Source organism: Hylaeus volcanicus, chromosome 4 (genome assembly GCF_026283585.1).
Source record: "Hylaeus volcanicus isolate JK05 chromosome 4, UHH_iyHylVolc1.0_haploid, whole genome shotgun sequence".
In the NCBI taxonomy this organism is placed as follows: Eukaryota; Metazoa; Arthropoda; class Insecta; order Hymenoptera; family Colletidae; genus Hylaeus; species Hylaeus volcanicus.
In genome coordinates this window covers 25,223,565-25,239,992 of record NC_071979.1, presented here as the reverse complement: position 1 = coordinate 25,239,992, position 16,428 = coordinate 25,223,565, and the positions used below count along the sequence as shown (strand labels likewise).

Genomic DNA, 16,428 nt, shown 5'->3' with positions numbered 1-16,428 from the left:
GTCGGTGTAACGTCAGCTGCTGACAACGGACTCTTGTCGACGACGACGCGCTGCACGCTAATCACTTCGTTACTCGCCAACCCGATACTTTGACCTCCAACTGTCGCAACTATGACCCACCTGTTATTTCTCTAGACAAGCTTTTCTTCACCCGTCTCGCTCGCATTTCGTATTCCTGTCGCGAACACTCGCCACGATTCATCCGTTGTCGCGATACTCGACGGTCGATGAATAACTAGGATCGTTCACCAATCCGCCAACCCTGCGTCATATTCTTGCTCTGTTTGTCATTCGAAATTTCCGTCTAGATGTGAATTTTACTCGCGTCTTATACAATCTACGTTCTGTACATCTTCCTACATATCGTGTCTGGAATTTAGTTAAAAATTGCCTCGCGGTGCGTCTGCAATAATCGATACCACGTTTACTTTGTTTAATTATGGAATGCTGGAAGGGACCCTGGAAAGCCTGAATTTTTCGAGATAGCTAACCGCTTTCAGCTTAGCGTACGAACCCGAGGACTTTCTTTCTCTTCTTTTTTTTTTCTTCTCCTTTTTGCTAATTTAATGCACGTTGCGCGATACGTGTCGTGTACCTGCGTACACCACTCGGAGTATCTGGGTCAGCGGCTTGGGCGGTAATTGGCAGCAGACTGCTTCCCTTATAATTAGTTCGTTGACAGCGTCAGAGAGTGTCCCGGCGTACAAGGATACGCACTCATTCAATTTCGTCGACGCGGTTTCGTCAACTTTATCGCTCGTGTCTGGTCGGATTGCAAATGATTCCCTTTTCCCGTCGGAGCTAATCTTCGTATCCATTTAAAACGACCCTCGTAGGAATCGGTTAACTGATAGGTTAAAGTAGGTTAATTGCTGGGATTTTGTTTCCGCGGATACTATTACGAGCTGTCGCTATAAGCATGATAAACACGAGGTATGAAACGGCCCGCTGTAAAAATTACCCGAACGTTGAGGGAGATATACAGTCGATCCCATAAATATTCGTACCCTCTATCGAAGAAGTTTGACTAAATTAAATAATAGTTAAATAATGGCGTGCACACAGAGTAATCTTTAAGATAATGGATCAAAAAGACGGCTATATGTACATATGTATTCGCTTATGTATGAAGGATGAGCGTAATAGTGTTAGAGTGCGTGCCGTGTGAATGAAAGGACTGCAGGATGCGAGAAGCGCGGACGGTTGGTCAAATAACAACCGAGAGATGAGAGGCAGTCGAACTGAAAATGTGAATCGAAGAACATCGCTTTAAAACCTTTTTTTTTTTTAATTCTTTTATTTTAATTAAATACTTTTGTTTCGTTTAATACTGGCTTCATTTAGATCCCTTCATCCCCATTAAAGACATGTATACATATACATATAGACGAATATACCCGACATTACACAAAATACTGCAATATCGTCGTATTAAATATCAAACAAAGCGAGCGTACAAAATTTGACGGGTGTCAGAGTTGCTCGCGATCTCTCGAGCGTATAATTATTCGTAGCACTGGACGAGAGGTTCCGTTGGTCGACGGATAGCAAGGGAGACTGGTAACGAAATTTCGGAAACAGTTAGGAAATATTTATACTACGGTTACGGAAACGAGCAGACGACACTCGAGTAAGTAGTAGTACAAGATCCAGCACTCGAATTATCTAGGCCACTGGCTTGCATAGTAACTGGCAGGCAGCGCCGAGCCTCCTACTTCGCTGACAGCGCAGAAGCTCATCCCTGTGTATATATAAAAGCCGCCTCTAACCACTTACAAGCGTCAGCCGAAAAATAAAAGCCCACCCACACAGGCGTCTCGGACCGTTTCGCGACCGTCTCGAAGTCACGGGTCTTCGTTGTTAGCCTTTTTTCCCTCTTTTGTCCCGAACAAGCTGAAATCGGGTTACTCGAAGATGGACTCGTTCTTTGATGGACACTTACACTCGCTTGATGAATAAGTTCGTGACGTTCGAACGGAATTTTGTCCTGGAAAGCATAATTTCTTGGCCGTGTGTCATATCGGTCGACAGCTCGCCCCCAACTAGACATTTCTGGTTAAAAAAAAAACCAAAAAAAAAAAAGAAAAACAAACAGGAGCGATATAATAAAATGATTACAATTACGACACAAAATACGTTGTAGTATTAAATAATTCGTACATATGGAAGCAGGATAAGGCGTAGAATGAACGAATACTGGGGGATAACTGAGAGGTCTGTTAGTTGGAGTTCATCGGCTACAGGATTAATGGATAAACGTTGGTTTGTAACAGGATATAACCAGAACGAATTCTAGAACATCTCGTACGCAAAGTTCGGGCTACGCTACTCGTGCCCTGTCGCGAATTTCCGTCAATTGAATAACTCGTCTAAGCCCCTATCCGTTCTCGATTTAACTTTACCCCGTACCCGGAGAGGATGTTGCGAACTGTCGGTGACAACTCGTCCAGTAACGATGCGAGAAACGCTGGAACTTTCGGTCGAAGCAATATGGAAATGCTCTCGACATACCGTCGATAGCCGAAGTGATAACGGCCACCAGTTCCCGAAAATCCCATCTTGAGAATTTCCAAAATTTCGCGAAGTCTGAACAAGCAATTACCGTAAGCGCGTTCGCAATCATCTTTAGAATGGAAGCTGAATGTTTTCTTAATAAGTAGATGGAAGATAAAAAAAAAAAAGTGGGGTACAATAAAACAGAGTGCTTTTCTTCATTTACGCGGTAATTTCTATGCGTGCACACGTGTGCGTTGACGACTGGCTGCCTCTGTCTTACTTGCTAGTATTTTCGAACTAATTTAACACGTTGGTCGCCGCGTCGCTCAGAAATGGATGACAGGACCTTTTTGTTATAGAAGTAAAAAAATGAATTCCAAAAGTGAGGCGATAACGGAAATAAACCTGGATAGGCTTTACGAGTTTGGAGAGGTTAAAAAATTGAATACTACGATCGATGAAAAATTACCTAATCTTCGACGGTATCGAGACAAAATTTTCACGAATTTTAGTCTGGCAGGGACGAGTTGACGTAACGGAACAATGAAAGAAGAATGGGAAAATTTGTTCGCGACTGTTTCGGCGATTCGTTGAGTTGTTGATTCTCGCGAGACAGCAGTCGCTTATTTCCGGAAAATGCGTACGAGGAGGACTATTGAAAGCCTACAAAAACGCACGCCTCGCGGTCGTACGGATTCATTGGGATGGCCTACTGGTACGCTTTCATATGATCCCTTTAACATTGAGCGTTGACCCAGTATTCTAGAAGGACGTCCATGTGTGTTGGCCTCGGGGTCCCTTCGCTATTCGCGTTATTTTTTAATACGTGCATGTTCCTCCGCGACGCTGCGCGCCATACTCTTCGCAGAAGATGGTTACTCTATCTTGACCAGGCCATAACAAGAAACGCCTCGGTCCAAATCATCTTTCTTTCCACGTACAAACATCTCTTGAACTTTTACCACGTTTTCGTTAAATGTCGCTTAACGAGGAATCAAAATTGCATTTTCATTTGTTGAAATCGCCTTTAAACGTCGAAAATGGAATACAGGATATCGGTGAAACGTTCATCGGGATCTTCTCCGTTGAAGAAAAGAGTCGCAACGTTTCGTCGATGGAGACTTTTCAGCTGCCAGCGATTATATTAGCGAGTAATTGCTTCTTTAATGGAAATCTTAATCGGTGTACTTGAAGGGAACGCCCAGGAGCGATCGATCTTTGCGTAGAATTCAGCACACGGGGACGTATGCGTCGCGTACGGTATTTCCAGTTCTGGTTTAATAAATGAAAATTGCTGGCGCACCACCCATGCGAGTGCCACGTGCTGAATCCGCGAGGAGTGATTGCGTTTCTGTATAGTAGCCTTCGCTTTCTCATGGCTGACCCCTTTTCAAGGTCGAGGGACGAGGAGTTGTATGATAAACTGGACGGGAATGATAATGACAAGCCTCGACGAACGAATTACTTAATTACTTGATTATTATTGGAAAGAGAGAATAACGAAATAATGAAATACTAAATTTACTAATTAAAAGTTCTGATTTTATTACTAAAATGTTACGGATAAGCTGAGATCTTTTCTCTACGTGGAGCTGCTCAAGACTAACTGACAAACGTTTTAAGAAAAAGGTAGACAAAATTTTCTAGCAGTATACATATCTCAGGCACTTGAGAGGCCTGGCCATAATTTAAACTTTCTCTTTCGTTATTCTGCAGTGACAGATACATATACATTGTACATATATTCTCGGTACATTAATTTTGTTAGTAAAATAAAATGTTGAATTATAGTCAATATCCCAACAAATATGATAAATTATTTGTGGCGTTATCGAAGTAATATCTATGAGATAAAAAAGATAAATCGCAATTTTATTTTCATTTGTTCTTTGTTATTTATTATCTATATTTAAAATTCGTTCAGGTTCGACGCAAGTACTGCAAGAGAAAGCATAGTTAGTCCCTGGTCGAATGTTTGGATCGTCTCTCGTCGCAGCGTAATAATTAAAGGTGTCGAGTGAAAGGTCAAACCCTGTACATGCACGATTATCGATTGCGACTGCTCTCGACCGATGAAAAAAAAAAACAGGAATTCGTTTTGTTGCGCTTGCACGACCGTGCACAGCCTGTTTAAGTGCCTTTTGTGCTGGTTGCTTTGATTCTCAAAAGCGACGAACAAAACTGGATTGTCGTTCAATTGTCGGTGCAATTAGCCGACGCGACGAATTGGGTCTACGTCTGCGTCTGGGACCGTTAAATTTGTAAATACCTCCCGCGACAACTAGACTCGTCGAGGCGGGAGAAACGGTTAATTAGAATATGACAAATTAGAATGTCTGTTTCGGAACGACTTCAGATAGTTTTAGAGCAACGAATTGGAATAAAGCAGAGCGAGGAAAACTTTTATAGTCGGCCACGTCCTCCACCTCCGCGTCTGTCGCGCGGCCGTCATTACTGTCATCGTTCTCATTCTTCTCTGACGAGAATTTTTAATCAAGAAATAAAGAGAAAAGAGACGGAAGGCGCCACCTAAAAGTTCAAGCCAAACGGTGACTTTGGTATTTAACTATCTCGCCAGCATTTCGTCGTTTCTCCTTGTAACTATTTAACCGCAATCTAATCGTTTCTTTATCGATCCAAGTTCGCCAAACACAGCGAGGTAGTTTTCAACCGAATTCAGATTATGTATTTTCACTACTTCGCCAACTTTCCTTACACAAGAAAGGAATTAGAAAATATAACCGAAAGTAACTACTTTACGAATGAAAATGCAAATCGATCTTTAAATCTTAATCCAAATTTAACTCGCTTAATTGCCAGACCAAAGTCACGCCCGTCTAGAGAGCATAAATAAAGCGTAGCCACGCTTTTAGGACGTCAATATTTAGGAGCACGCCGAAATTTCTCCCAGCCATTTTCACGTCGTGTCTCGATTCGATCGTTACCGTCTGCAAGTCGCAGCCAGACGAGGGTAACACTTTATTCAAATGATTCGTAATCACGAATAAAATCAACATGTAGACATCTATTCTCGATGAAATTTTTATGCTTGCCAATGTTTCCAAATATGCAGCGGCAACAGATCTTGCAAGCATCGGTGAACATTCATTGATATCAAATAAAAAAAAAATAGCAAAGGAAAGTTTTTAATTCGATTCATCGCAAAGTATCTCGTTTCATACTTAACGCGTTGGCTGCCAGGCTAAAACTCGTAGAAATTTCTGCAGAGTTAAAAGTTTGTCTCAAGATTATCGAATATTAAATAATTTAACACTTGTCGTAATATTTGATTTTGTAACGTCGCCAAATTTATAAATCCTGTCCAGATTTATTTTCGTTATTGTCTCACCTTTGGAATGAATTTCTTTAGTTCCATAATGAAAAGTCCCGTCAAGCATTTCTGAATGACGTGGCGACCAACGTGTTAAAATTTCGATGTTCCTTTAACGAAGTAACAGACATGTTCTTCATCTTTTCTTCGATTTTCGAAATTCGTATCCAGATGAGAACTTCGCTAGTGTCTGGTCGAAATCACCCCAAGCGAGTACAACGACCTCGAAGGAGATGGTGCGTGTTCGTACGCAAAAGGAATTTCGAGCTTAAGAGCTAGCCGGAAAATTTTCTGGCCAAACGCCAGGGAGCTCCAGCCACCGTGTACAGCTCGCCAGTTTAACAAACTACCACCCGTCTGCGGCCACCCTTCCTGCTCGTCCTCGCAAATCCATAGTCGCGAAACACTCTTTCCGACATGTTAGGAGCGAGCTGTCTTATCCTCGGACAAAATGTTGCGTTCCTCGCGAACGAGACCGAGTCGTTAGTAAGCAGGAATTTGGTTCTCGCGACCGAAGAATTATTTATTCAAACAATATCCCTTTCGAGCGAGCGTCTGGAGAGTCGAGAAGATCGTTTAATGTGGGAATTTGATCCAATCGCGGATTAGCTCGGTGACCTTAAACGCGTTTAAATTGCGAGATTAACCGGCAGCAGTGATTAGCGGTAAAGATTTAACCTTGCTCCATTCCTGAAGGTACATTAATTCCGCTGCGTTCGTTCCAGTGTACAGACTGACTGCGACTCTGGATCAAAATCTATTCTTAGTACGTATTCTTTAGGCTCCTCTCGACGTTAACAGTTTGCGCAATTTTTCATATCGGAGCAAACGGATTTGGTGCAAAAATAATTATCTTCAATGGTGCTGTGACTTTTTTTACAACGTAGATGTCTTGTTTCTGTTAGGAACGCCACATAAGTTGTTGTTAATGCTGTTGTATAATGAACTATCAAAGAAAAATGCGGGCAATGCGTATGCGCATCGATGCTCTCTGTAGGGTTGAAAGTGTCTTTCGTATCTAGCTGACATTCTTTAATTTAGGAACAAATTTTGTTTGTACACGTACGTTGTTACGGAACCATGTCACGGTAACCTCTTTTCAAAGATACATCATTTCGTATTCGTACATGTGTTCGCGTCGACGAAGTTCTCAAACAACTTTAAGCCAAGACTTCTCGAATGATACTTAACTTGTCTACTTTGGGACACGTGCTCTGCGTAATGCAGCTGTCGCAAGATTTTTCTTATTCTGTTAAATGTATAGATACGCTGTTCTTATTCGCCATCTGTTGTTCGAATAAAGTTTCGCCCGCCTCTGCCACGGAGGAAAGGAAGTCAAGGGCTATCTCGAGACTCGCAGAGGCATCCCGGGTGTTTAATCGCATCGCGCGATTGATCGCCTCATTAACGAACGATCCGTGGGTGAAAAACAAAGGTATTACCTTTGGAGGCTCCGTATGTATGTAGACGCGCGTCATCGTCCCGAACGATCAGTTTTATCGTATGGCAAATGTTGGAACCACGTGAACGAGCTGGTGGTACAAATTGGTGCCGCGGTAAATATGTACGTAGATACAAATGACGGCACCAACAGCCTCACAGGACGTAATCCGATTACGACGTAGTTTATGCGAATGATACTTGTGCCGCTGGTACACGCGACTTCTGGATTACGCGAGTATCTTTGTTATTACGGATCATGTCACTTGACGACAGTAATCATTCGCGACAGTAGTCGGGGGATTAAAGAACGCCAAGTTTTCGGACGCTTATCGACTCTGTCGAATTCTTGTTTGCTCGACGAAAGATACAGTAATACCATGGATATTGATAAAATTCGTTACTCGGATCATTCGCGAACCTTCTCTCTCGATTTCTAAACGTTGCGCTTCCGATCGAGGAAGAGCTTGGGGGGAACGAACGATAGCGAAAGATTGAATAGACACGGTTAACGTGTCGCTGTATGTCTGAAAAAAATCATTAAAAATTCTCTATTTTGTATACTCGTGTCTTTTTCTCGTTGTGCTCATTCAAAATTGAATCGAGAAATGTGTGCGCCAAGCGATAGAAAGTAAGTGAAAATAAAACGTAACGGATGAGAGTTCCTTTCGTCGACGTCGCAGTCAATAACGATGGGTTTGTTTACGAAGGCGTCTCGGGCGAGGTGGATCGATGGGTGACGTTAACCGAATTCCAATTTCCGTCGACCCCGGGTCGCTGCGCGATCGCGTCCGTCGATTCCGTCGAATGATGGGCCACGTGACGCAGAAGACTCGGTGTAGCAGTAATCTCGTCGGCATAATGCCGAGGTTGGGTACGCGTCGCTTATTCGAGGCCGGTTAATCAGTTGCACGCGGTGCCCTCGGTTTCGCGAACGTGCGTTGGTCTCGTCTCCTCGACTTCTTTCGGGCAAGGTTGCTAGTTGTGTTTTAGAACTTGCGCGTCCGTTTATCCGCGCATTCTTTACTGTTCTCTTTAACACCACGGCGCCTGACGTCGCTTTCGATGAAACCTCCAGTCGTTGACGCGGTAACACTCGATGGAAAATTTGTAGACGTCAGGTAGTTGGAGATCGAGACATGAAGGTAATTTGCGTAGAAATAAATAAGTAGTGTACAGTGGAACCTGTTATATGAATAGGAAGGCAGTTCTGATAACCGAATAGTTCATATAATAGAAGTTCACTAGCTATCCATGAGCCCTTCACTATGAACCTCCGCACTCGACCATGGTTTAGGTAATAGAAGGGTTAAGGGTTAACGCTTTGCACTCGAGAGGTGATTGTCGGTACCACTGGGTTTGACGCAGCAAATCAACCAAACAGTAATGTTTGTTTAGTCAATCAAGTGTCAATAAAATGATTGTCGGTGAGGCAAAGGTGACCTGATTCTCAAATCTCGAATTAGAGATCTGATTTTCGAAGTAAATCTAACCTTAGCATTCGTGGCAATAGAATGCTAAGGAAGCATCTCGAGTTGCTGGTAGACACCGGAAAAAAAGTCCTCGAGTGCAAAGGGTTAATTAGGGAGTACTAGCTTCAGCCATGGGGGGCTAGAGGGTATTGGGCTCAGCAACGACCTCGTATATCCGAGGCTGAACACGATTATGTTCGTATAAATGAAGTTCATTCGTAACTATTTCTATCGCGATGGGACAAATGACTAGTTTTAGAGACACTTTATTCAAATAATGCAAAAATATTTTACGTTGAACGAAATACGATAACGCATGAAAAAATTGTATATATTAGGTTGTCCCGAAAGTTTCTTTCGCGAGTTGCACTCAATTATTTTATGTGGTCGTGTTTATATAAATCTAATTTAATTAGACAATCTAATTTCATAGATATTTATATTGTAACAGTAACGGAGCAAAATGAATCGTGCACAATTCAGTAATGTAACATAAAACATAAAATATCGTGCATGTATTACTTATTAATAAAGCGAAAGAAACTTTTGGGACAACGTAATGTATCCTTGTTTCCTGGATGTCCTCCGAATAGAATACAGACAAAAGATTCTACAAACTTTAAAGAGCTCCAATTGTACGTGTCAAGACGAGTTGAAAACCATGAATGATGAAATTACGTTTGACGTTTCGTGTCAAAGTTTTTAATTGCTGAAAACACGACTCAGAGGCGTAGGGGGCTCGTAATGCTACCGCCGACGTGGGGACGTCAGCTGACTCACGGTCAGGGCAATAGCCATCTAGAAGAACCCACTTACCTCGTTATCGACGCAATAGTTTACAACGTCACGCGATACCCCTGTTTTCATCATTGTACGAAAGACCATCGCTTGGAACAGTTTGAAAAAATACTCCGTCATTCTTTCACCTTCCACGTGTTTACTTTCTATCGTTTCCACTCGTATCCCTATCTGGTTGCACTCGGCTACACCTGTTGCCTCCTTTTTCTCAGTTCCGCGATCGTATTTATGCATTTACACGTCGAACGCTCGTCTCTGGGGTGGCGCATCCATACCAAAAACGAAACGCATTCACGCACGCGTCTTTTCAACCCGGTCGCTTTGACGTTCCCGTGCTTCACGCTTACGCGATACAGTGTTTAAAAGAGATCAAAAGCCGACGAGACTGTGAGACTGGCCTTCGCACGAGTACTCGTTCTTCCGGGTTCTCGAGATGCCATGATGTGGTGCAAAGAGGATTTGCACGGGAGATAGTTGGACCGGTCCAACAGGTGGAAGTGTTCGGATTACAGAGGAAATCTTTGCGGAGGACACGCGCGTTCTGACTCGATGACGATAGAAACGCGACGAGTTTTTTCATAAATATTTGCACGATTTCGTGCCGCCTTTAACGTTTGATATAGAGATCACGAAAATTCTTATCCAGGTACAGTTGTCGAATAATAATATAGGATATTCGACTGTTAGACGTATGCTTTTTTTATTTGTTAATTTTATTTAATTGGAGACTGAAAACTGACGATTTAACGATTTCGTTGTTCCAGGAGCACCGAGACAAAGGTGGAGACTGAAATTGGAGGTAACCGCGAGGCTAACAGGTGGAAAAGGGTTGAAGTACGCGAAATATCACCACGCGTCACGCAGGGGTGGTGGGTCTATGGGGGGCTCCGCCCCAGCGGCCCCCCGGCTCCAGTCCAAACGGAAACTGCCGGAACGGTGCCATTCTGGCGAGGTCCAAGACCGCCCCGCTTCCGGTACCACCGTCCAAACGGATGAAGAGCCCCTCCAACATCATGAGGCAGTCCAGCCTCACCAAGCTTGGTTCCATGATCAATACCGCCGTGAACAAGAGAGCCGGTGAGTTCTATTTTTTCCTTCCCTTCTTTCCCTCGGGTTTTCCCTGTCGTTCTTCTTCTCCTCTTCTGTCTAGGCACGCTTTATTAATCCCTTCGCATCTCGAAATGCTTGACGGCTGAAACAGTAATTTTTCCTACGACGAGTCAGCGTCTGGCACGGCTAGACTGTCGTGAAAAAATGCCACCGTGCACGGTTTTCATCGCACGATGGAACAAACAGAATTTTCTTAACCAAAATTATAAAAATTTTATTCGATTCCTAATTAGTCGCTTAGTCACTTTATACATCGGAGAGTTAAGTATATGAAAGTGCCTGGGTAAAGAAAAAAAAAACAAGCGACGAACGACGCGTAAAGATGTTCGAACCGCGCGAGCCACACAGAATCCTTGCTCCTTGAACCGGCTACCCTCCGTGCACCGCAGGCGAGACGGTTGTCATCCCTCAGGCGCCCGTCCAATGCGTTTCTCAAGTACGAACGAAACCTTGCATATACGCGTAATAAATTGTTAATTGAACGCATGAACTTGCCTCGTAGGTGCATATACAGAGCGATGTATCGTGAAAGTTTCATAACAAGTATCTCGAGCGAAAGTTACTCGTAATACGAGTCTCGTATCGATCGGGGCTGATCGTCTCTCGCTAGCGATGGGATCAAGCATATCGCGAGTCTCGTTATAATATTGTAGTACATAGAAAATGCAGAGCAACAAAGGATCCATCGAAGTACGTCATACAAGAAGTAATTGTTGTTATTCGTAGACTGTTCTCGCTAAAAAACTAACGGGGTACACACACAGAGACATAGGTACATAGGCAGGGCCGGCGCAAGGCAGGTTCAGCGCGTTCGCCGGAACCCGATCCCGCGTTTTAAAAGGCCCCGCGGTCTACGAAAATTACTGAATTTCGAAAAGGCACCGATTTTGATTAACTTTTTACAGACGATAATACCATTAACTGATGATAATACCATTAACAAATGGAAGCAATTTTTGCTGAGATGCAAGACATTTTTTTAGTAGCCGATGATTAAATTGAAAGGAGGAACAAAAATCATCAAAGTATTATCATTTAATATTCATCTTATGCAAAATATATAGCATTTGTAAATAAATAATTCCTCGTTGTAAAATTTAACTGTAGGATTTAAATGTGAATTCAGGCCCCGCAAAAGGTCACGCCGGCCCTGAAGGCCGTAAAGTACATTAGGTACTTTTGTCTTTAATAGTTAAAATGTAATCAGGTGGTCTTACAATAGTGCTCTGCGTTAAATTTTCGTATAAAACGTTCAGTGAAACCGATTGCCGGCAACTTGGTACTGAATTTCTTTCCGCGATCCTCTAAGTACCGCGCTCACGTACGACTTGCGCGTATTGTGCGTCAGGCAGTGGGGGGAATCCAATATGGCGTCCGAGGACGCCCGATGCTTCGGTCTGGCATCGCACTTATCACAGGCGAGGACCCCAATGTCACCTAGTAATAACAACAGTATGTCCACGCGTTCGTAGCCGGTCTTCGTTCGGGGGAAACTTTTCTCGAAGATCGTCGTGAAGATGAATTATCAAGGTTGGGTTAGATGCCGCAGGTATATACCTGGTACTTTTACTGTCATCGAATGCGATATCGACGACATGATACCTCACGACGAGAAGAAGAACTCGAACGGCGTTTGTGAGTAAAGAAAGAACTTTGTAAACGGTTACGGTTACGGTTTTCGAAACGATCGGCGTCGTCGAACGGTCGTTTGCGACGTCCGACTCGTTTGAGAACACGAAGACACGGCGTGTACAACTTTACGATGTCGATTCGCACGTGTGGTACGAGGGAATCGGTGGCATGCAGTTTTAAGGGTTATTCCAGACTGGGCCATTTTTGAAATATTAGGAAATGTTGATAATATTTTGATTGAAGGCAAAAGAAGTAATGTTATATAGCCACGATAACGCATGATGTTCGAAGTACGTTATCCGTGTTTATATTTCCTTGCTTCTACATACGTTACTCCAAGCAGTAGCCGTTAACTGGCAAACCAAGCATATTTTTTTATATACAACGTTTTTCCTTTGTTTTCTTCTACGGAAGTCGGTTTTATTAATATATTTTTTTTTTCACGCGTCTTTGCGTTGACCTCCTCTACTATGGCATCGAATAAAGAGTATTAACCGTGTGTACACAAATTAAAGGATGATAACTTTCCCAAACGAGCTATTATTTATATATATTTTGACTCCCTGTTTTGAAGTCAGCCTTTACAATTGAATTTACTAAATTAACGTATAAAACGAAGAGATACAAGTATCCCCTTGAATCAAAAACACTGTGATCGAAAACAACAGGATTGTCCATATTTCAGAATTACGATTATATGTAAGTTGTATCGAGTTAATTAATAAATTTGAGGATATGCGTTGAATTTCGTGTACCGCGAAATCGTGTTGTAGCTCAACTTTTTATTCTTGTTTTGTTTCGCAACGGTACGATTCTCAGCCCGTCGTATGTAAATTGGAGTCATTTGTAGATTCTGCGAAGGGTGCATCGGGGAATGGACCCTTCACGCCCCAAACGGCAACGTGATTGCCACTTGTTCCTCTTTTCGTTTGTATTTTTCGGATAGACTCGCACTCGACTCACGGCAAACACGGTGCCGAGGTAAACGTTGCGCCGCGTATGCACGCTTGTTAGAGCAAACTCATTAACATCCTCCCTCTAACGCGTTCGACAACGCGAGTTTCGTGTATCGTGCGGGCATCGTACACTTTCGTACCACTTCGAGACAGTCCCAGTGCGTCGTTCTATTCGCCAACGCGTTCGCGCCCCGTACAAAACAACCGTTTGTCTCGGTTTATTTGTTCGATCCGTTGAAGCTCGAGTTAATTGTTCGGTCGAGCGACTCGCATGAAAATCGATCGTTTATCGACGTAGGAAGAAGGAACGGATCCTCTCGCTGAATGCGTTTAGAAGCAATTAATCAATTAGAGTGCGTTCGTGTAGCGAATCGTATCGATACGTTGCGCAACTTTCGTTCGGAAAACTGGTCGGGAAAGACCAGCCACGGGCTTCGGCCATGCACGAAACTCTCGTCTTCTCTTTCGATGCGTACACGTTGTGATTAGAATTTGAATTCTATGCTTTCGCGTATCCAATTGAAACTACGTCCTTTACACAAACTTGCTGGTGGCTTCAACTAGTTGATTGGCACCTGGCTGTACGCTAAATACATAATACTAGGTGGAGGTAACTATTTCTTTCTCGTTGAAATCTTCTGGAAAAATAAATTCTATTAGAAACTGACTAGTAAAGAATAGTTACCCTTCCCTCGTACTCTATTTTTGAAATAATTGCCACTCCGTCTTTTAAATTCAAGACAGGATCGGGTGAGCAAATATCGACGCGTGTTTGTGATTTATTAACATAAATGATCAGGCAATCGACGGAAGAACGCCATTTTTCGTGGCAAATGAAGAGTCAGTAAAGTGGATCGAAGATATTTCACGATCGATCGACGATCTTTGGTTCTGAGAACGGATGCTCGTGCTCGTATTTTTTAGTAGAACAACGAGTCGGTGTTTCATTGGAAAACTTTGGGTGCAAAATGCTCGATGATCGATCCGCATCGGGGAAAAGTCGTATTAATATTCAGTGCATGCCGGACGCCGAGACCGTACCGAGAATGTATCGACGAGATCTACCAAAGCGAAACAATGACTTTTCGCTTTTGAACGCGTTCGGAGTGTGCGACGCGTTTCGAGTTTGACGAGGTGTGAACCCCGCTTGTTCGAAATTCGTCGATCGTTTTCCCAAGTAGAAATCGAAACAGGAGAAGGAATACTTTTCATAGATCGAAGTCGTTTTAGCTTCGCTAAAAATGGACCGGTCGATGGCAGACTTTCGCTCGACTAAGAATTTTTCACACTTGTCCAGGGACGTGCCTCTGTTTTCCTCCCTGGACGAACTGCACGAGAAACTCACGGAACTCCTAGGTAAAACCTTTCTTTTAACACACGTTCACTGCGTCGATTCATATCGATTTAGTAATAGATATGTTCATTGCGCTAATCATCGAATCATTTTCCTTTCCATTCGAACTAATCTTCCGTGAGCATCTCTTGAAAATCGATAAATTATAGTAGTTCGTTGTTGTGTGATCCAACCAATGATTTACCATTACGATTTTCGTTATTTCGACTATTTCAACGGAGAACATAAATCGAATACAAGTAACATAAATATTAATGTATATCAAATACATTTATTGTATTATCCTATAAATACTTACAGTATAAGTTTGCACGATTTGTTTACATTCATGCTTGTTCGTATTTTTCTATGAAATTTAGATAAGAACGTAACGAACCATTCGTTTGGTTTTATTCGGCAACAACTAGAAAGGTATCGATCCAAAATTGACGTTGAATATATTAGGTTGTCCAGAAAGTTCGTGGCAATTTCTAAGAAAAATTCAAAGGCATATAATATATATACACGTATTTATTGAATTACATAGGTGCCATTTTGTTCCACCAACCTTTCCATCTTTTAAGGGATGTATACATGTTATTTGTTTTCAACCATTTCGACATATTCAGATCTGTACCACCTACCAAAAATCGACATGGACTTTCCGGTCAACCCAATACAAGAGTAGAATATCTAAAAGTAATCGTAATCGGATTTAGTTGAATGTTCGTATTTGAATATTGCGGGCTTGGAGCGTCGGCGAATGGTCGGGCAGGTTCGGCAAGATTCGCGGCGATTCGCGCGCGCTCGGTTTTTGCGTACAAGATGGCGGTTCCCGTGGAGGCAGCAAAACCTGGTGCGGTGTGACGTCACGCCATAGTAGTGTTGTGCGGTTATGCGTTCGTGAATTCCGCCATTGAAAGTCGGTGATTGCGTTCAGATCAATGGCGGGTTAGATGGACGAATATGTGACACGGTAAAAGGTTTCACGGGAGTGTCGTGAATAATCGTGAAGGTTTTCCTAGTTCTTGATCGCCGGCGTGGCGCGCCGCGCGTGTGTCTTGTGTCTCAGATAGAGTTACACGGGTATATTGGACCTCGCACCGGGAGTAAGCTCGCGCGTGCGGATCTCTCTGGTCGCGTAGTGTCTCATGTGCGAGATGGCCGGTAAGTAAGCGTGATAAGCGACGGGGTGTCTGGTTCTGCGTTTACGTCGCCGCGTATTTCTATCGCACGCTGTGTCGAAGCAAACGGTGCGTCGCTCCTGCTGGCCGCCTCGCCACGCCGCGGCAACCTGAACCTTGACCCAGATACTATATCACGGGTTCACGGGTATATCCGCAGCGCTCGCGGTGTGCACGCAACGTTCTTCTCTTCGTCAATTCCGCATCCTCAAATATAATCACCCCGTACCCACTCTCTGGATTCTTGCCGTGCGCGGGGCCAGATGCGCCCGTCGCCGGCCACGGCGACGGCAGCGGCGGCGGCGGCGGCGACGGCCTAGAAGCACGATGGATTGCGCCGAAACTTCAAGTAGGCTTACATTTACCTTTTCTCGCGTCTCTTCCTACCATTTCGCTTTCCCGTTCTCGCCCTTTCATTCGGCCGCGTTACATTTCTCTGCTACGTCCGCTTTTCCGCGAGAGAAACAAGTTTTCTTGACTTCGCACGAGTTACGCTGTCGCCTCACTCGTCTTCCCACGTTTATATTTTACCGTGTCTCGCAGGTGCACGCTTGACGTTATTTTTCTCCCCCTGTCTCGTCCTTTTTACATCTTTGTTGTCCTTATCGATTAGCGCTTTTCTCACGGTTTTTTTTTTTTCAACTCAATCGTACACGCAGTCGGTCGAGCGACAGTA

The 16,428-nt window shown here is 43.5% G+C and overlaps 1 protein-coding gene across 6 annotated transcripts in view; it reads left to right on the top strand.

The window, feature by feature from the left end:
• Positions 1–16,428, top strand: part of LOC128874846 (protein phosphatase PP2A 55 kDa regulatory subunit) — a 39,513-nt gene that overhangs the window by 16,241 nt on the left and 6,844 nt on the right. The window contains exons 1-2 of one of the 6 annotated variants that reach the window (XM_054119957.1): positions 8,191–8,412; positions 10,302–10,614. In XM_054119957.1, coding sequence (XP_053975932.1) covers positions 10,530–10,614 — 85 coding nt within the window. In that variant the 5' untranslated portion in view covers positions 8,191–8,412; positions 10,302–10,529. Of the gene's footprint in view, positions 1–8,190; positions 8,413–10,301; positions 10,615–12,069; positions 12,283–14,266; positions 14,592–15,457; positions 16,102–16,428 lie in introns of those variants that run through there. The other 5 variants (XM_054119956.1, XM_054119954.1, XM_054119955.1 and 2 more) reach the window with 5 other exon arrangements.